The sequence below is a fragment of the Podarcis vaucheri genome (assembly GCF_965113315.1).
Source record: "Podarcis vaucheri genome assembly, chromosome: 10".
In the NCBI taxonomy this organism is placed as follows: Eukaryota; Metazoa; Chordata; class Lepidosauria; order Squamata; family Lacertidae; genus Podarcis; species Podarcis vaucheri.
Genome location: NC_138748.1, coordinates 9,797,842 through 9,818,764, shown reverse-complemented (window position 1 = coordinate 9,818,764; position 20,923 = coordinate 9,797,842). Strand labels below are relative to the sequence as shown.

Sequence of the window (20,923 nt, the reverse complement as noted above, 5' to 3'; positions counted from 1 at the left end):
ACTGGTCATTTTTTCGTCAGAGGGCAAACGGGCAAACTTAGCAGGGGATCAAATACTTCTTTCCCTCACTGTATGAGCAGAAGGCAGCTTTCTCTCTCCACCCAGTCTCAAAAAAGCCTCTCTACTTTGCACGTCAAAGTGCAAGTAGATAAATAGGTACCGCTCCAGCAGGAAGGTAAACGGTGTTTCCGTGCGCTGCTCTGGTTCGCCAGAAGTGGCTTAGTCATGCTGGCCACATGACCCGGAAGCTGTACACCGGCTCCCTCGGCCAATAAAGTGAGATGAGCGCCATAACCCCAGAGTCGGCCACGACTGGACTTAATGGTCAGGGGTCCCTTTACCTTTACGAGGGTCGTGTTCCAGCCCGCTCATCCCCAAAGCAGTGTGGCGTGGGGCTACGCCAGGATAGTTTTTGTTATGTAGTGTAGTTTCACCCTGGGCCAACAGGGGGATACTGTATATAGTTTTCACTCAGGTCTGTAGATAGTTTTCACTCAGGTCCGCGTCCGTTATTTTAGGCGGGAACTCTGAGCTGTTATGGTTACAATGTTGACAGCCGGCTGACTATAAATACAGGCCGGCTGAGCTGTTCGCTGTCAGTTTATTTCCAGCTTACCAGAATAAAAGAGCTACTTGAAGAAATCGCTGTGCCGGCTGCTATGTCAACCCACAACTTAACTCTGGCGACGAGGGTGGGATGGATGGACATCAGAGCACAGCCAGATGCGGCCAGCCTCTGAACTGAGCTGAATCACAGAGCGAAATCACTGAGCGAAATCACTGGGCAGAACCAATTCAGAGCTGACTGTTCTGGCTGGAGCACTGTGTTCCATCCATCGCCCTTCACGCCGGCATCGGAATCATGGCTTCACTTGTGCCTCTACCGCCGTTTGCGCCAGCATCTGAATCATGGGACTCCTACCTCGCTCGGTTCGACTGCTACCTCCAAGCCAACGAGCTGACAGCAGTATCAAAGGATCGGAAGCGGGGCATATTCCTCAGCCTCTGTGGGCCTGAGGTGTTTGAGACGGCCCGAGCATTGGTTGCGCCTGAAGCAGTCCAGGAAACACCATGGGACACGATCCAAGAGTCGAGGCCTACACCACCGGCAGCTAAGGGACACACCTGGGAGACGCCAAAGACACCCTGGTCGAGGGTGCACATCGATCTGGCTGGCCCCTTTCACGGCCGGACCTTTATGGTAGTGGTGGACGCCTATTCCAAATGGCTGGAGGTCACCCTGATGCCCTCCACCCCTACCGAAGCTGTCATCCGGGTGCTGCGAGGCCTGTTTGCAACGCATGGGTGTCCTGATGTCCTGGTCTCTGACAACGGACCGCAGTTCACGTCAGGCACGTTTGAGCGGTATCTTTTGGGACTGGGCATCCGCCATGCCCTAATGGCACCTTTTCATCCATCCAGCAACGGGCAAGCAGAAAGAACGGTGCGCTCGACAAAAGAGGCACTGGCGCGCCTGGACCGGGGAGACTGGCATGAGCGGGTCGCCGAATACTTGTTCGTGCAACATATCACCCCTCATGCGGCCACAGGGAGGAGTCCTGCTGAACTGCTTATGGGCCGCCGCCTCAGGTCACCGCTCGACCGGCTACACCCAGACTTTGCCGTGGCTGAACCCCCAGGCTGTGCCAACGCACCACGGTCATTTGTCCCAGGAAACCAGGTCTTTGCCCGGAACTATGTGGGGGACATCCCTTGGGTGCCAGCCACAGTAGTGGGAGTCACTGGACCTCGCTCGTACCAGGTGGCACTCGAAGACGGACGTTTGTGGCGACGGCACATAGACCAGCTTAGGCGCAGGGTTGGCGACTTGGACACTACCGAGGTGCCCCCAACTGCGTTTGCGGCTCCAGAAGAGACACGTACAGATGGCGAGGCCCCACCTACACCTCCCTCGCAAACTGCCAGCGTGGAGCCGAACCAAGCCGTTTCAGAACAGACTCAGACCACTCCACTTGCGGAGGCTCCACCCACAGCAGCGGATCCAGGGGAGTTGGTTCCAACGCCACCTAGGGTCGCACCACAGCCTCAGCAAGAACTGTGTGGCCCTCCGGACTTGGCTACCAGTCCCCGGCGGTCTGGCAGAGTTTCCAAGCGCCCAACTTATTTAAAGGACTATGTTGTTGGACAGGTATCACTGTTGGTCTAAGTATGGGAAATGTAACCGATATGCTTTTGTGCCTAATTGAACCATTACGCGTAGTGCTGTATATAAGGAAACCATTACGATTGTAACTAACGCCTTATCTCGGTGGGGAGGGGTGTTATGTAGTGTAGTTTCACCCTGGGCCAACAGGGGGATACTGTATATAGTTTTCACTCAGGTCTGTAGATAGTTTTCACTCAGGTCCGCGTCCGTTATTTTAGGCGGGAACTCTGAGCTGTTATGGTTACAATGTTGACAGCCGGCTGACTATAAATACAGGCCGGCTGAGCTGTTCGCTGTCAGTTTATTTCCAGCTTACCAGAATAAAAGAGCTACTTGAAGAAATCGCTGTGCCGGCTGCTATGTCAACCCACAACTTAACAGTTTTTGCTGACACAATATCCCTTCGCCCAGTTTTGGATGATTCCCAGACTTGAGCCCCATATGGCACAGCACCGTGCAAAGACGGTCTCAGCACCACTGTATGTTAATGCAGGAGCAAGGGAGCGCCTAAAAAACTCAGTACTTGGAGGCAGGCAGTCAAGTCAAGTTGAAATGATCCCTGGGAGGAGCGCAGAGAGAAGAAACACAGTGGTGCATTTGCAGCAGCACAAACGGACGCCTTCATCTGAACCCAGCTGCAGCAAAACATGTCTCTCCTGTACGGTCTCTACAGCCACAGAAGGCGCTGCAACCTTCCAACAGCTTGACCTCACCCCCAAAGGCACACTCTTCCGAAACAGATGGATGCCAAGGAACCGGGGATTGGAGACCGGCACTTTGTATTGTGCTCTGATGCAAACTGGTAGCCAGTACAGCTGCTTAAGAACCGGTGGGATGCGCTCCATCAGACTGGTTCCAGTCCACAGCTGTATACCGAACTAAGCCAAGTTTCCGAGCTGTTTTTGAAAGGCAGCCCCACAAACAATGCGCTGCAGTAGTCCAGGGATGAGGAACCTTTGACCCCAAATATGTTGCAGGACTCCAACTCCCATCAGCCCCAGTCATCGCAGCCACGGGTCAAGGATCATGGGAGTTACTGCCTAGCAAAATCTGGAGGGACTTAGGTTTTCCCAACCAGGCAGTAGATCAATCTATTATGACTGCAGCCAGCTCCATTTGCAGAAATTACACAGCAAATGGACTTGAACTGCAGAAGGCCCCTAAGGGCATTGTGCGCCATTAGCTGTTTATTTTTATTTCTTAGTTTTAAGTGGAAAGTGTGTGTGTCAAATTTAAACACCCACCCTTATTCGGCCTGCTTACATGCACTGTATGGCACCGGTATTATTTCTTACCTTTGCCACTCTCTTTGCAAAGGACTGAGTTCAAATATTACCTGCAACGGAGAAGATCGACATTCAGTAAAGAGTTCCGCAAACCAAGCAAAAATTAAAGAATGCTGTGTTAATTTCACACGCCGTGTAAATATCTTAATTTTCCAAAGAGCAACAAGAAAGATTTAAAAAGAGATAGTCACAGATTTGAAACTGGTTTTGTATCCCTCACATTACTAGATTTTATGAATTTTTAAAAAAAATATTTTAAGAAATGGAAAATGTTCAGCCCCACAGCAATGATTAATCCTCAAATGAAACTAAGCTTATGTTAATGCATGAACTTGCCTTCAAGCCTTGCTATTCTTGGCATTCCTCACCTCCCCCACCCCCCAGTCTAAAATCTGGACTACAATATCCTTGGAACAGGGACTTTTATGGTACTTGGTAAGGCAAGGCAGTGTTTCTTAAACTCAAGTCCCTCGCTGTCGTTGGACTACAATGCCCATCATCCCTGACCACTGGTCCTGCTAGCTAGGGATAATGGGAGTTGTAGTCCAACAATAGCAGGGGGGACCCAGGCATCGTGCACCCTCTCTAAGGTTAATCCATCTTGTTTTACACAACTAAAACTTGTGCACAGGACCTCTGCGAACTGTGGATCTTTGCCTAGGCTCATTAAAATGAAAAGTAGTTTTCTACGCCCCTCTACATTTGAATAGAATGTACATTTATGAATAGAATCTACATTTATGAATGGAATGGAGCGAACTTACTGGCTCGTAAACTAATCCATCAGCAGAGGATACCATTGTTTCTGCCAGATCTAGAACGTCGGCCCCGATATCTGTCACAAAATAGTTCAAATGTTAAGGCAGGCAGGTAAGAATAAAAACAGGCCTGTAAAACTGGCATATCTAACAGCTCTTTTTCTAACGGTTTGTCTTGAAAAATGTCGGGTTTTCTTTCTTCTGCCTCTTAAGGAGATCTCAGTTTGTCACAGCGACCTTTGGCGCCGCACACGTGAAAAAAGATTGTGCAATGGTGAGTTTTTTGAGCCGCCCAATTGCAGCACCTTAAGTGACCCGTTTCTTCCTAATGAGGACTTTGGAAATGTCACAGTCCTTTCATGACAGCAAAGCCTTGCGTGGTTTGTTGCTACAGACTGCTGTCAGCACGTCTGATAAGTAAAAAAGGACAAATTTTACAATGCCTTAGTTCAGGAGAAGGCTGCCGCAAAGTATATGGGCATTATTTCAGCTCATTTTGCTTTATATTAGCTCCAATGTGCACTTCTATTTTTCTTTTTCTTACAGTAAGAAAAGAATGAATGCTTTCCCCCCCCCCCTAAAGACAGAACCGGGTTGATTATTTCCCCTTTCCCTCTTCCAAGTAAAAACCATAATCGTTAGAGGCAACAGAAAAAACCCACAAATGTCTTATTATCTAAAGTTTTATGTGATGCAAAGCTCATCCAGCTTAGCAAAGTTGAACTTAGTCCAGAGCATTAGTAAATGAGGATTTGTACCAGAGAAAAATCAGAAAAATCAGGTTTACTTTGTGAATTAAAGAATGTCTGCACTTAGAAATATGGAAAGCACGTACCACATTAAGTTTGTTTTATAGAAAAATGGGGTAGTGTAATAAAGTACTAGAAAATGTAAATCCACATATTTTATTATAATCCATTCCAGTAAAACTTTACAGATATTATTATGTAGATCAAGAAAGCTATATATATTTCCATTATTATCATTTATTATATTTTCAACATCACTTCTTTTGGATTACTACTGAATAAAAAGGAAAAAGGGAAAAAAATATGTGTGTGTGTATTTAAAAAAGAAATTATTGCTAAAATTAACATCCCCGTGCCATGAGGTAAATGATCACACAGTCCCGGGGACACAATTTTTGGCATCAACTCTTGTTTTTGTGGGTAATAGATAGTGCCCTCCTATTACTGTAACAAAAACAGTAATTTCAAACTGAAAAAATTAACAGCATTGCATTAGAATACTTACACTGACACTTCATTGCGACAGTAATGTCTATATTGATTCTTAATTTGCTAGGGGGGAAAAAGAAGACACAGCATGTCAATTTCACAAAAGCTACGTGAGATTGCTGTAGAATACAGTCATACCTTGGTTGTCGAACGGAATCCGTTCAACTTCTGAAAACGTTCGACACCAAGGCGGGGCTTCCGATTGGCTGCAGAAGCTTCCTGCACGCAATCGGAAGCCGTGTCGGACGTTCGGGTTCCAAAGAACGTTCGCAAACTGGAACACTCACTCGGTGGTGTTTGGGAGCCAAAACATTTGACTCTCAAGGCGTTTGGGATTCAAGGTACGACTGTAATTCCTATGGCATACGGTGGCTCACGTTTCATAGGAGACAGCAGATCATTTGTATCTGAACTACGAGTGTATACCGTGAATTCTGAGCCAGAAAGCTAAAGGCAGATTTAGAGAGGCATTTGCCACATTGCAAAAGAATGGCGGGTGTCACCTCTTAACTTCTGGAACAAATAATAAATAAATATAATAAATAAATAAATACATAAATAAATAAATAAATAAATAAATAAATAAATAAATAAATAATTTATACCCAGCCACTCTGGGAGGCCTCCGACAAAAGATTAAAAATACATTAAAACATCAGTCATTAAAAATGTCCTTAAATAGGGCTGCCTTCAGATTTCTTTGACATCTGATGGGAGGGCATTCCACAGGGCAGGAGCCACCACCGAGAAGGCCCTCTCCCTGTAACTTCACTTCTTGCATATTTGGCCTTCCTCAGTTTGCACATAACGCTGCATGGAAACCACGAGCTAAGTCCCTAATCTCCCAAATCACAGTTTGTAGGATTCAAATAATTATGTTTGGGCTATCTCTCACATGACTGCTGCCCCAGAAGTGCACTGAACATCTCATGACCGCAAAGTACTGTATTCCTGCTCCTCTTTCAAATTGCTGTTTGTGGATCCCGAGTAAAGAACATTCTGCTTGGTGCTCTATCTATGTCCAGTCAAAATGCCGATCATTTTGCACTCGAGGCCAATGACTACTGCAAAATCTCACCTTGGCAAAGCATTTCTCCTAGCAGAAAGCCTCAATTATGCTATCTGAATGGGAATGCTTATAATTTGCTTCACTTCTGCTTGCGTTCACACCCACAAGAGGAAGTAAGGAAAGGAAGCAAGTTTGCATTTCTAGTTAAAGCAAGACATAACGTCTCTACGTACAAATCAGCACCAGATAAATGCAGTTGTATCTGCGAGTTGAACAGAACCGTCTGAAGAAATCGGAAGAAACTCCTACGAAAGTACCTACATTCAGTGACTTCCGTGTGCATAATACTGTGAACTATCACAGTGCTTCTTAAAATGTTGGAAGGAATATTGAAAGATATGCAGAGCCTCAGATAAGGTGGAAAGGCAGAAACACTCAAAATACTCTTTTTCTTTTATATAAGGAACAGGAAGTTGAAGCAAGTCAATAGATTTAGGAAGGAGCCCCCACATTTAACTGGTCAAACAAGGCAAGATAGTTCACCTGGGACTTCTTACCAAGGGGTACAGCATCTCAAAATTTCCAGGCACCTCCTGCTCATTAGACTGATGCTGACATCAGCCAATTATCTCCATGACAACAGGGCAAGGAGCCAAAATGCACAACAGCTATTATTTGCCAAAGCATTAAGATCACATTGGCTTCAAACAGAGACGCAAGACGCTGGTGACTCCCCAAAGCGATGCACAGCAGGCAGACACGTGCTCTGATCTGAATATTATTATTATTTCTCAGCTTGGGGGACCATGTTTAAGAGACTGGGAGCAAGTTGCGGATTGTATGCTCTCTTCCCATCGATTACGAATTCGTTGCAAGCTTTAACCACTGTTATAGCACTGAGATTAACTGTGGTTAAGATGAACTTGGGTTGGGCCATAAACAAGAATTGAAGTCAGGGCTTCAAACAGCTCAAAAATCACGGTAAATAGCGAGCCCCAGAGTTATAGCAGATTAAAAACCCTGGACGGAATGAAAAGGTGTTCAGCTGATTGAAAATGGCATGAAAAGTGTTGGGGGGGGATAATTTTAATTCTTGCCCCAGTGGTTACCAAGTGGAAAACTCCCCCAAATGGGCCCCAATGAAGCCTTAAACTGGGGGTGCCCAAACTTTTTTCAAAGAGAGCCAGATCTGATGAAGTGAACAAGCATGAGGGGTGACCACAGTTGTTGAGCTTTTTTTTACAATTTTATCCCAAAGTTATTGTTGAGCAGGGGCATGATTTATTTAATGATGGTTATTAAAGGATGGTTGTTAGCCGCCCTGAGTTCTTCTGTGAGGAAAGGAGATATACACTGGTTTTATATTTTGATTTTGTCCTGCGAACCACCCTGAGACCTCCGGGTATAGGGCGGTACAGAAATTCAATCAATCAATCAAAATAATAATAATAGGTAAATAAAGATGAAGTCTTGTGGGAAAGGGAAAGGAGACTTCACCCTTGAAGGGAATGACTGAACAATCCTGCAGGCCATTTTTAACTCTTAACCATAAAGGTAAAGGGACCCCTGACCATTAGGTCCAGTCGTGGTTGACTCTGGGGTTGCAGCGCTCATCTCGCTTTATTGGCTGAGGGAGCCGGCGTACAGCTTCTGGGTCATGTGGCCAGCATGACTAAGCCGCTTCTGGCGAACCAGAGCAGCACACGGAAACGCCGTTTACCTTCCCGCCAGAGCGGTACCTATTTATCTACTTGCACTTTGATGTGCTTTCGAACTGCTAGGTTGGCAGGAGCAGGGACCGAGCAACAGGAGCTCCCCCCGTCGCGGGGATTCGAACCGCCGACCTTCTGATCGGCAAGTCCTAGGCTCTGTGATTTAACCCACTGCACCACCCGCATCCCTGCACTCTTAACCATGGCCAGCAGCAAATGGATAACTGCAAGAACATGCCAATTCAATGGTGTCAGACTTTTAAATACAGTGGTGCCTCGCAAGACGAAAAGAATCCGTTATGTGATTCTCTTTGTCTAGCGGTTTTTTCGTCTTGCGAAGCAAGCCCCTTGACGGATTAGATTAGCGCTATTAGCGGCTTTTAGCGGCTTATCGGATCAGCATGGCAGCCGATTCTGAAAGGCAGGAAAGCACATTAATTCCTACAGAATGTGACCAGCAACCTCATGGGCTTAGGTGATGGATTTGATCACAAGCTCAAGGACAACGTTCACATTAGAAGTAACCAAATCAATCGTCATGTGATTTCTTCCTACAGACATTACTGAGAAGGCATGGAGTTCAGCCACACAGTAATGGTTCTCGTGCTGCCAGAATAACATGAATTATCCCCAGGTAACTGGTCACATCTGTTGGACTCTGACTAAATGCCATGCTTCCTCTCCTCAGCTCTTCTTGCCCCAGGAGATAGGTAATAATTTTGTTTTTCAGCTTCTCAAGCAGCTGGGCGTTGCTGTTACCAGGGCATCCTGGATTCAAATGGAAATCTGAAAGCTATTGCCTGAGGGCAGCCAAGATGTTTTTAGGAAGCGTAAAACAGCATGCCATCCGCACAGGTTTGAAAAGCAAATGAGCGAAAAATTACCTTGTAAAATCTTTATCTACTTCATATTCATATTTCATCCAGGTGTCTCGATAGACCATAAACTCCATTATGGTTAAGAGAGCCATCGTTGTAAACGCTATTAAAGAAACTGGGAAGAAAGAAAGAAAGAAAGAGCTAGCATAAATACAATATCCATTAAATTTGCAAGGAGAAAAAAGGTAATGTGGAACACACTTTCTACTAAACACATGAATATATTAAGCGATGCCGTTTGAAAAGTTTCTCCCTACTCTGCTTCAGGACAGTAATGCAAACTCAGGAAAAATTACTCTGCTCCTAGGAGCTGTCCCCAAGAACAGCTTCGACTGGGTGACTAAACCAGGAGAGAGAGACCCCTGCGTGCAAATACAGACTCTGGCAGATTGTGCAGACGAAGCCAGCAGTGGGTCCAGCAGTCAAGAAGACAGTTTCTGCATGTGCTGTCGAGGGGAAATGAGAGTCAGACTGGCCTCAGAAACCTGGGAAAGCAGCCCATCTGGGGGGGGGGGACTCTGATCCTAAACCTCTGCTGCCTTATGGGATATCTTCAGGTGGAGGAAACCCTACACAAATCCAGAGTGGAGATCCTAAGACGGCCAGATGGCGCCTTGCAAGCCTCCTTCTGGCAACTCTGGCAGCTAAGCTGGTGCCAAATGTCTTGCTCTGCTTTCCTTCGGATCACATCAGCAAGGCCACGAAGGGTCTTGTCTAGGCAGCCCAGGACCTCCAGACACGCTGCCCAGCCTTGTGTCCCCTAATTCATCTCCCCTTTCCCACTCTTCAGTGTGACTGATCAGTTCTCACGATGCCCCGCAGAGGACATGGAAGGGGAGCGCTTAGGTGAATGTCACAATCGTTATTCCTAAAAGGCAATGGTCTACACAAGCAACAAGAACAAAAAAGAGCCTTGCTGAATCAGAGCACAGGCCTATCTGGCCCAGGCATTCTGTTCCAATTTCTCGCAGTGGCCAACCAAACGATTACGGGAAGCCTGCGAGCGCAAAGACAGAACTTGCAAATTCTATATCTGAGGAATCATAAAAATGGGTGAAGGGGTTGATCCGTGGTAGGAAAGGGCACACCATCTTCAGTAAAAGAAGCCCAGTGAGTTCTTGCAATGCAAAAACCCGGAAAAGGTCTGCCAAAAAAAGAGAGGGGAGAAATGCTTTTTGTACCAATTACAGGTTTTAAAAAGCAAATTCTCAACCTTTTTTCTTTTTGCTCCTAATGAGCAAAGAGCACACATGAAAAGCACCAGAAAAGGACTCGAGGCCAGTCTGTAGCACAATGTGTTCAGTTCAGGTATTCAGAAAGGAGCCTTTTCATTAAGGCTGAGTAATCATTCGGGCAAGCAAAATGTAACTATGCTAATTGTTCAAAAAGAAATCCAAGGCTGTGCGCACTTCTTGGGGAGCAAGTCCTGTGGCACAACCCCCCAAAATTCTGTGGGGAAGGAGGTATAATTTGGGGACTTTGGAGTAATAGCCTGCCTGTGCAAGAGGGTGAAAAAGGCAGCCACAAATAGTGTTTCTGTTCATTTAACGCCGCCTACAAAGTCTGGCAAATCCCCTCAGTTGTATCCCAGAAACTGCTACGTAGGTGAATTAGCAACTAGCTATTTATCAAGGCCAGCCCCAACATCAGGTACGGTTTGGAAACCTGTCTCAGGTGGTAGATTTTGAGATATGATGAAAGGGAAGCAAATGGCAAATCATTTATTCATTATTAAATGGAGGAGTGCCATTTGGATTTTCTATCCTGGGCATGGAAATCCCTTGGGGCTGTTCCCAAGTACACTATCTCCTTTTGCTAGAGTCGCTGGTCTTTCCAATCAGTGCATTAAAAAACAGAATCCAACCCTTGGAATCAGAATTCATTAAGAGGTTAAAGGAGAAACAGGAGCTGAACTCCGTGAGTTTCAGGATAATTCCAGGTGGGTACTGAAGCTGACTTCTGAGCAAAGGATTTAAACATAAAAAGTGGACCTCAGATTACCTTCAAGATGCTATATGCCATGCCAATGAAGTCATTCCTGTACAGCGGAACTTTGGTTCTCGAACGTAATCCATTCCTGGAGTCAATTCAACTCCCAAAACTGTTCGAAAAGCAAGGCTCAGCTTCTGATTGGCTGCAGGAGCTCCCTACACTCAACTGGAAGCTATGGAAACTACGTTGGATATTCGGCTTCTGAAAAACGTTCGCAAACCGGAAAACTCACTTCTGGGTTTGTGGAGTTTGAGAACCGATTTCCTTGGGAACCAAGCTGTTTGAGTACTAAGGTACCACTGTACACAAAAAAACAGGGCCTTCACACATGGCCACACTGAAGTATTTTCTGCACACAGCTAGTCCTTTTCTGTGTTTCCTCCCTGGTGGAGGAAAGCCTGAGAATCGCAAGCACTGGAATGCACCTGGAAAGTCATCTATCCTAACCCTCTGTGCACAATGCAAGATGCAGATATTGGCAGCCCTGACCGATCAGTGTCTCTGCTGCAACTCCTCCAGCGACAGAGAGGCAACCATCCCCCACGGTGGCCTGCTCCCACTGTCAAACATCTGCCTTCCTGACAGGAGGTTTCTCCTGATATTCAGCCAAGATTTGCTCCCCTGCAATTTCCAACCATCTGTTCTTGTCCTGCTCCTTCCCTCTGGAACAACAGAGAACAAGACCGCTCCACCTTCTGCATATCTGAAGATCACGATGTCTCGTTTTAATCACCTCTTCTCCAGGCTAAACATACCCACTCCTCGTCATAAAATAAAGGGACCCCTGACCGTTAGGTCCAGTCGTGACCGACTTGGGTTGCGGCGCTCATCAAGCAATGGACTCATTGCTTTATTGGCCGAGGGAGCCGGCGTACAGCTTCCGGGTCATGTGGCCAGCATGACTAAGCCGCTTCTGGCGAACCAGAAGCGTTTACCTTCCCACCGGAGCGGTACCTATTTATCTACTTGCACTTTGACGTGTTTTCAAACTGCTAGGTTGGCAGGAGCTGGGACTGAGCAACGGGAGCTCACCCCGTCGCAGGGATTCGAATCGCCGACCTTCTGATCGGCAAGTCCTAGTGTCCTCGTCATACTTGGCTTCTAAATCCTTCCCCCTTCTGGTCAGATTCCTCTGGACCCGATTCTCTTTGTCAGTGACAATCAACCTCCAAGCCACCCAAGACCTGTGCCATTCTGAACACTGCTACCAACAACAACACTTGGAGGAAGCAGCATTTTTTTACATTAAGGTGCTACATTTAAAACACCATTACTGTATAATAATAATAATTTTAAAAAAATTATTTATATCCTGCCCTCCCCAGCCGAAGCCAGGCTCAGAGTGGCTAGCAACAGTAAAATAATACAACATTCTAAAATCAGTTCATTATAAAATCAGTTCAAATCAGATTAATGGCAACCATTGGGCTAGAGTTCTGTGAGGATTGCCAAAGGTGGGGGTCAGGCTGTGTCCTGGCCAAAGGCCTGGTGGAACAGCTCTGTTTTGCAGGCCCTGCGGAAAGATGTCAGGTCCCGCAGGGCCCTAGTCTCTTGTGACAGAGTGTTCCACCAGATTGGAGCCACAGCCGAAAAAGCCCTGGCTCTGGTTGAGGCCAGCCTAGCCTCTCTGTGGCTCGGGACCTCCAAAATGTTTTTGTTTGAAGACCATAAGGTCTTCTGTGGGATATACCAGGAGAGGCGGTCCCGTAGGTATGAGGGTCCTAGGTCGTAAAGGGCTTTAAAGCCTTTTCATCCAAGAATGTTGACCCAAGTTTGTAGGGTTATTTACCCAAATCAGGGGTCCTCCAGAGAATGAGAGTCATGAGAACGTCTGACTCTAGTCAACATGGGGTAGACAGAGGTGTACGAAATGGGGGGCAGAGGGGTGCCACTCTGAGTGTGTGTGTGTGTGTGTGTGTGTTTGTGCGCGTGTGTGTGACCAGATGGCTCCTGCCTCTCCCTAGCTGCAGTGTCCGAGGGCGCGCGCAGTCAGCATGGGCGCTGCGCATACAGAGTGCCTCTCGCATGGCGACCGCACGGGATGCCGCACATGAGCAGTCCGTATGGACGTCGCGTGGGTGTCACCGGGTGGGTCGCTCTGGCCCTTGGCGTCCCTCCCTGGGTGCCGGAGAGGGTTCCTCCAACACTGGGGGTAGAAGAAGAGATTTTGAATAAACATACACAAATTTATTGTTGATAACATGATGGACAGATATGTAAGGATATATACAATTTTATCATATGAAGAGAAAACATGTGCAGTGAAATCAGGGAGAGGAGCTGAGGGAAGTCCTTGGTGGGGGGGGGACGGGAGGAAATAAAGGGGGGAAATTATGTAGGTGATTATATGGTTTGATAATTTGTTATGTGGAAATCAAGCAATAAAAAATATTTTTTTAAAAAAAGAAGAGGAGGGAGAAAATTGGGTGCAGTTCCGAACAGAACCAATTTGGGCTGTGGGGCCTCCATGACCTTTCTCAAACCGTATTAAAACTATATTGGCAAGTTTCTTTAATGTGAAGTTTGAAAATCACTGTGCGACAGCTTGCTCTTCTAAATATTTGTATCCTTTTTTATTATGCTAATGCAGCTTGCTAGAGCAAATGATTCGACAGCGGCCCCCCTTTGGTGGAACATAATTCTTAAAAATGGAAATTAATCTGCCAGCAGGGCTTACCTGTTCCTCCAGTTGCCGTGGTCTCTATGTAGCTTTCAGGGACTTTTGGGAAGGCATCCAGTTCCTTCATTAAATTCAAAGTCTTCTTCCGATTCAGTCGCCTCATCTTCAGCTGATTCCTCAACGCCTTCCTTCATATATTCACTCTGTATTTAAGAGAGGAAAGCCCAATGGTAATAAAATTGTAATTAAAAAAAAAACGCTACTTCTGAGCTTCTCAACATTCCCTACCGCAACTGAAATGAGGTGGCCAAGATGAGCACAAAACTCTCCGGGATTTAATAACCCCAGTTCTATAAAATTACTGAAGTGAAAAGGCATCCTGCCCTTGGATATCCGGCATCAGCATTAACGGTTATTTTCTTGGTTGGCTAAAGCAACTATCAACATTTGCAGCGTGAAATTAAATCAAGATTAAGTCTCTTTTTGAGGCACACGACAACCTCACGCTTTTTAAAATCTCCTGCCAATGTCACTAATCTCTGTTTCACTTGAGAGTCCATGGCCCTTTTAGTCATAAGAATGGCTATGGAGACTTAACGTTTTATGGGTCAGCAAAAAAGCATCATGTGACCTAGCCCAATAATACACAATTTAAGATCCTGGAAACAGATGCTGTTATTTAAATATTCCCACAACTCTCTTGCCCTTGAGATACTCAACAAGCTCCTGTGATTTTCTTGCTGCTTATAAGTGACACCATGACTACAAATTATAACTGTGAGTGCAAATCAGGAAAAACTGAATTTGTGTGTCAACGTTAACTAAAAAAAGTTTCCTCTTCGAGTGTAAACAGATACCTGGAGCTATTTTGCTCTGACAGCCACTTTAGTGGAATCATTCATGGAAGTCGCAGTTTTCTTTTTTCCTGCCAGTTATGCTGACCTTTTTCAGTTATGCCAACCTTGACATCTAATGCATATGGCAGAATAATATTGAACCTAGTGCATGTACTATGAATTTGCCCCTACAGCTAGGCTTCTTCCCAAGTGTGGAGCCTGTCTGGGGGAAAACAATCCCGAGGGGGTTGGCTGCGGATGAACAACAATCACAGCGGAAAGGTTAAGCACTGCTTTTCCCCACCTGCTCGAGCATTCATGTTACCAAGCAAAGATGGATTTAGGAACACTTGCTAACCAAGACCAGCCTTTCTCAAGTTCAGATGCTTTTAGCCTGCATTCAAAAATTCGCCAGGCGCATTTCTCACCTGGCTATTGGCCACTTGCGACCATGCGGCGCATGCCTGGGGTTCCTTCAGTCTTGACTGTTTTCACATACTAATAATCCATTCCTGTAGAATTCTATCCGTTATATTTTATCTGCACAGAACGATTTTCAGGAACCAAAAAGTTGCACTGAAAAATACAACTTTCAAGCCATCTGACCCCAAAATGACAACTAGGCATTACATTTTGGCAACTGTAACCCCAGTTTAAGGAGCCATTTGGCACCTAGCTTATATATCTGAGCTTCTAACACTGCTTCTGGCAATTCCTCTCCACCATCTCTGACCATTGGACATGCTGGCTATTGCTGGTGGGAGTCAGAATTCAACCGAGGACATCAGGTAGGGCACGGCTGTCCAAGGTAACACATGGCTCTGGCCAGAAGATTATATCCTGGCAAGAATATTTAAATGGTATTTATTTTTTTAACATAGCTTGCATTCAGGCAGTTATGAAACAGCTATGAAGTCTCCCACATTATGCTGTTTTAGATTTCACAACCTAAAAAGCTTTTAAAATACAAAGCGTACATGAATTATGTAAATTCCACTACTATTTGCTTTCCTCATTTGCAGTTACCAAGCTGGGCTTAAAATCATTTTGCTGGAAGTTTCCCTGGAAATTCAAACACATTAAAACTCAAACACAATTCCATTTGTGAAAGCACAGTTTAAGAAAGAAAGAAAGAAAGAAAGAAAGAAAGAAAGAAAGAATCTAGCAAATGAACGATCTTACCTTGGCCTTCAGTTCCTCTTGCAGTCGTTGTTTGTATTGCAGAGGTCGTGCAACAGGACAATGAGCAGAGATGCTGAAAGGAAGAGACTACGGTCATGAAAGGTGTTTCAAATGCACCTAAACTCTCAGGGAGATGCTCTGTTTCCATCGCCCCATTGCATTTTGGAAACTTAATTCTCTTTGACAGCATAGCCACTGGAACTGGAAAGGTGCTGCAACTTATTTGGGCAACTGGTTATGCTGAAATTGATTGAAGTCAGAGAAGGCTAAATAATTCATAACCAGGTTTGGAGGGAAATGAAGCAGGTCAAAATAAGATAAGACAAGATAAAAAATAAAATAAAAAAATAATTTTTATTTATACCCCGCCCTCCCCGGCCAAAACTGGGTTCAGAGTGGCTAACATCAAATGTATAACACATAACATAAAATCAGGCAATCAGTTAAAATATATCCTAAAATCAGATCAGCACCAGAATAAAATCCAATCAGATGGCCACCCCCAAATTAGAGTTGGGGACCTTAAATGCTCAAAAAGCACAAAGGTGGGAAACTAAAGTATTTAATAAATGGACAACGCAAGTGAGAGAAAGGGAAGAGGCTAACTAAGACGCAGAATAGCTGAGATCCTTCATATTTTGAAATCCACTATATTGGCAGGGTTCTGATTACACTGGAAGACTATCTGCAATGAAATGCTTTTATATAGATGAAATGGGCTCCCATGTGGTTGTTTGGTATGGAGTTTTGTAGCGATCACACAGGGTCCCCGGACATTTGACGGTCTATTGATCCCTATGCCACCACTGTGCTCGCTTCCCCGCTGCCACCAACCCGTCACTCTCGGGTACACACGGAGTCCAGACAGTTGTTAAAATTAAATCAAATAAACTAGTTTATTTTGTAAGCATTAACAAGTATGGTTTCTCAGTTAATTTTCTTGCCAGTTTCTTATGCTTAGTTTCTTTACCGGCCTATACCTTCCTAATACCTTCTGACTGATTATCTCAACTGTTTGACTGACTCCTCTTAACAGATTCTCTCACTCTCTGGCATCAGACTAGCCCAACCCAAAGACTTATCCTCCCTCTCCCTTCTCTAACTCCAGACTGACTTCTTAACTCTAACTCCTTCTTTTGGGTTCCTATAGGTTAGTCATTTTACCATTAGTTAACCCTTTCCTTATGAACCCAGTATGATGTCACACACCTAGGAGGGCAAACGCACAAGCGGCAAGGGGGGGGGGAAATCACTGATCAATCCACAGTGCACCTATAATCATGAATTACAAAGTTCTCGCCTTCCCAAGCATCATTTTTAGTGCAGGATGGAACAGAATCCATCCTGGCACCAAATACACTACAAATTCTCCAGTGTTACCAAATCCCTGCTATTTATCTAATGGGCATTAGTGCAAGACTCCAGAGCCTGTCTTCTCATGCAAGTGGAAGTCCTTAACTCACAGAGGGTTTGAGACTCACCAGGTACCCTCACCTGGTTTAGCCGTTCCCGGGGTGTGACCGCAGTTGCATGCGGACAGGTTCTAGGAGCCACAGGTGAGAGCTGAGGGTCTCCCGCCAGAGGCATTACCCCTCTTAAACCTGAATCCTAGATACTGCAGGGACTAAGTGGCTTTAAAAGGGGGCAGAAATCAAGCATCATTCTAAGTAAGTTTTGATTAGCTGGACTTGTTGACCACATGACACCACTTTGCCAAGCTTAACAGAAACATAAATGTAAGAAGCCAGTAGACCTGTTATTAGAGAAAGGCTCTGATCCAATTAAAAGTTAGTCATGGCTTTCATTAAAAGCAATGGGATTTAAATTGGCTGTGACTCACATGCTCCATTGGGACACAATGGTGGCTAACTTTAGCAGGCCAAAGAGGTTTATTCCGTAGCCTTTCTCCTTCCTGTTCTTTCGAAGCAAACTGAGATCAGATCACAGATCAGAGAATTCTCAAGGGAGTGTAATTCATGCCCTCTCACACATTTGCTGCAAAGCATTAAATCACGTGCTAGTTTCCACTGCCCCGCTGCAAGGGGACACTTGGCTCCATAACTCACCCTTAGTTCCACTACAGCAGCACCCACAGGCAGCACAGAGCTGGAGAACAGATCTATGCAGTTGAGGGCTGAGCCAAGGACACAGGTGGTGGCAATGGCTCTGTCACCCTAGCACAGGGCCAGGAAACCAGCACTGCGGGACTCCGATTCCCATCAGCCCCGGACAGCCTGCCCAACGGTCAGGGGTGATGGGATCTGAACTCCAACACCTGGAAGATCACAGGTTCCCCATCCCTGTCCAAGCATAAGCATGCACCACCAAGAAGCTACAGCAAGCCTTGGATGCTAGCGTCCTGCAGCCACGTTCAGGACAGGAGCCAACGCTTGCGGCCATTGTTGCATCAGAATCATCCGCTGGCCCTATAGAAGGCGGAAAAGGTAAAGGTAAAGGAGCCCCTGGCCGTTAGGTCCAGTCGCAGACGACTCTGGGGTTGCGGCGCTCATCTCGCTTTACTGGCCAATGGAGTCGGCGTACAGCTTCCGGGTCATGTGGCCAGCATGACTGAGCCACTTCTGGCGAACCAGAGCAGCGCACGGAAACGCCATTTACCTTCCCGCCGGAGTGGTACCTATTTATCTACTTGCACTTTGACGTGCTTTCGAACTGCTAGGTTGCCAGGAGCTGGGACTGAACAACGGGAGCTCACCCCATCACGGGGATTCGAACCGCCAACCTTCTGATCGGCAAGTCCTAGGCTCTGTGGTTTAACCCACAGCGCCACCTGTGTCCCAGAAAGGTGGAATGAGGCTGCAAATTCCTACCAAGCACAGGGACTCTCTTCCTACCTCTGGAAAGCATTTGTGAAAGAAGCAATTTCCATGCAGTGAATTCAAAAAGGCAGTAAGCAATGTTATAATGGATTGAGGGCAGGCTATACTACTGTACTAACGTGCCCAACCATAATTACAATGTGAGTCAGTTAAAATAAACAGTTCTGGACATTAACTTTTCAAAGTCAAACAGGAATCCTGTTCTGCAACCATCTTACCTGTCTCCCCCCACAAAACACACTCCTCTGCCACGGCAGCCTATCAGCAGCTGCCAAATTATCTTTAGCCACCTATCAGACAAAGCCAGATAGGAGGAAATGTGCTTGTCACAGGAACCCAGGAATTCTTTTTTCATTCCTCTCTCTCTCCCTCTCTCTCTCATCTATTTCTCAGCACTCTACCTAAGACTCCAATATTTAACAAGAGACCAACTCGCTACTCCTTTAGCAAGCAAAGTATTATTGCAATCTGTCAAGTAACCAAGGCAACAGGTTTCATTATCGGACAAATCTGAAGTCTGTTTGACGAAGCATTTGCACCCGAACTCAATGCAAGTTACTCCCAAAGTAATGTGTACATGGGATTACATTGCAAATCCAGTGGATGGACACTGAAATATATTTACATTATATATATACACACACAAACACACACACACATTACATATCTGTTCTAAAAACCAGACTGCAAACCCATTTCTTGCAAGAAGTGTAGCCTGCACATGTTGCTTCAATAGCAGAAATGAATACTGTGATTTAAAAGACATTAACATCCCCCGGCAGACATCCTTTTATATGGTATTGGGTACTGATTCGGGCAAAGAAGATAACGGAATGATGAAAGAATGAATCAAAGGGGAAGCCACTAGGAATAGCAAATTTGCATAACACGAAACTAAACACTTTTACGAGGAGGGAGAGACAAGGAACACGAGAGAAGTTTATAAAAACTCTCAAACTCATAAAAACTGCAAACATTCCAGGAGAAATTGAAGTGTATATGAACAGCTCATTGGCCACATCTATATACTCTCAGAAATCCTAACGGTTATTAAAGCAACAGGGAAAGGACAAGTGCCCTCGAGGAATTTTCATAAATGATGACCTTCAATTGCGAATGTGAATTAAATCAGTTGTTATTATGGGGGAGAAGAATTAAAAGGAATTTTCACACAGGGCACTTTTTGCCTCCCTTATACTGCCCCTACACATACACAGGAATAGTATTAATGCAAGATAGAATCCATTTACATCTTAGGATTTACGTTTGACCTTACAAACCAGTTTATAAGGCATTTTCACAAACTGAGATTTAGAACAGGTCTGGGGTCATATGCAGCGCTGTGTATCCACTGGCCCAAGAGTCCTTTTGCTAGCGCAAGTCTCTTTTTCAATGTTGCGCGTTAAGAGAAATGCAGCTCAACAGGTCTGGTGGAGGAGCCTATGCACAAGAACATGGGTGTAGCCAGTATTTTTGATAGAGGGAGACAACCTCAGATTTGTCTTGTTTTGCATTGATTTAGTTGACTCCCCTCCCCCCACCACCTATGCCCACGCACCAGAGCATATTCCAGTGGAGATGTTGCAAAGCTGCCTTCCCATTTCCCAGAAAAGGTCTACACGCGAGATCCACTTTCTCAAAATGCCCCACTAGTAATGGAACAAGTCCAGCGCTGACTGAAAGAAACCGTGGTTAATACGCGACACGCTTCGCACTCGAGTCTTTTTCGCACCCCATCCATCGCAGGACACCGTTCGCACACAGCACAGGCCAGGAAGGAGTTGCTCCCGGTCTCTAACATGTCAAACCCTGTACACGCTGCTTGCTTGCGCGTCCCCACGTTCTAGTTGCTCCCGGTCTCTAACATGTCAAACACTATGACAAGCTGCTTGCGTGCGCGTCCCCACGTCCTAGATTCGAAACCCGCTTCGGCGGCGACGCGATCCCGAAAGCCCTTTCCGTTCTGACCCGCAGGAGCGGCATTCACACGTGCGGAAAGAGGCGCGACCGGCGTCACGTGTGAAAGCGTCACGGGGCAAAAGATTTAAGAGTCGGGGAAGCCACGGACATGGGGAAGGGATATATGTACCTCGATTCCCCTGCTGGGGGGGTGGGGTGTCTGCGCGCCTCGGAGGCAGCGAGGGGGGAGCAAGGGGCATCCAGGTGGGCGAAAGCGGAGCGGGAGCTCGGCGATCGCGGCGGGTCAGGCGCCCGTTCCCTCTCCGCCTCCCGCGCTCAGCTTCCCCGCAGCATCTCCACCCGGTCCAGAGCGAGCCCGGCGGCACCGGCACCTCCTGCCCGTCTTCCACGGCGATCGGGGCGGCGGAGGCAGCAGGTGAAGCGCCCGGCAGCTCCGGCGAAGGCGGCGATGCCAGCCAGCCGGACCGATTCGGAAGCGGCTCAGGGCA

The 20,923-nt window shown here is 46.2% G+C and overlaps 1 protein-coding gene across 1 annotated transcript in view; it reads right to left on the bottom strand.

Moving 5' to 3' along the window:
- ERGIC2 (ERGIC and golgi 2) overlaps positions 1-20,923 on the bottom strand; it is a 36,450-nt gene extending 15,527 nt beyond the window's left edge. Inside the window, exons 1-7 of the mRNA XM_082239840.1 lie at positions 20,605-20,923; positions 15,679-15,751; positions 13,718-13,863; positions 9,055-9,163; positions 5,466-5,512; positions 4,218-4,288; positions 3,463-3,503 (exon numbers count right to left, since the gene is read on the bottom strand). Of these exons, the coding sequence (XP_082095966.1) occupies positions 3,463-3,503; positions 4,218-4,288; positions 5,466-5,512; positions 9,055-9,163; positions 13,718-13,823 (374 nt within the window). The 5' untranslated portion in view covers positions 13,824-13,863; positions 15,679-15,751; positions 20,605-20,923. The remainder of the gene's footprint in view (positions 1-3,462; positions 3,504-4,217; positions 4,289-5,465; positions 5,513-9,054; positions 9,164-13,717; positions 13,864-15,678; positions 15,752-20,604) is intronic.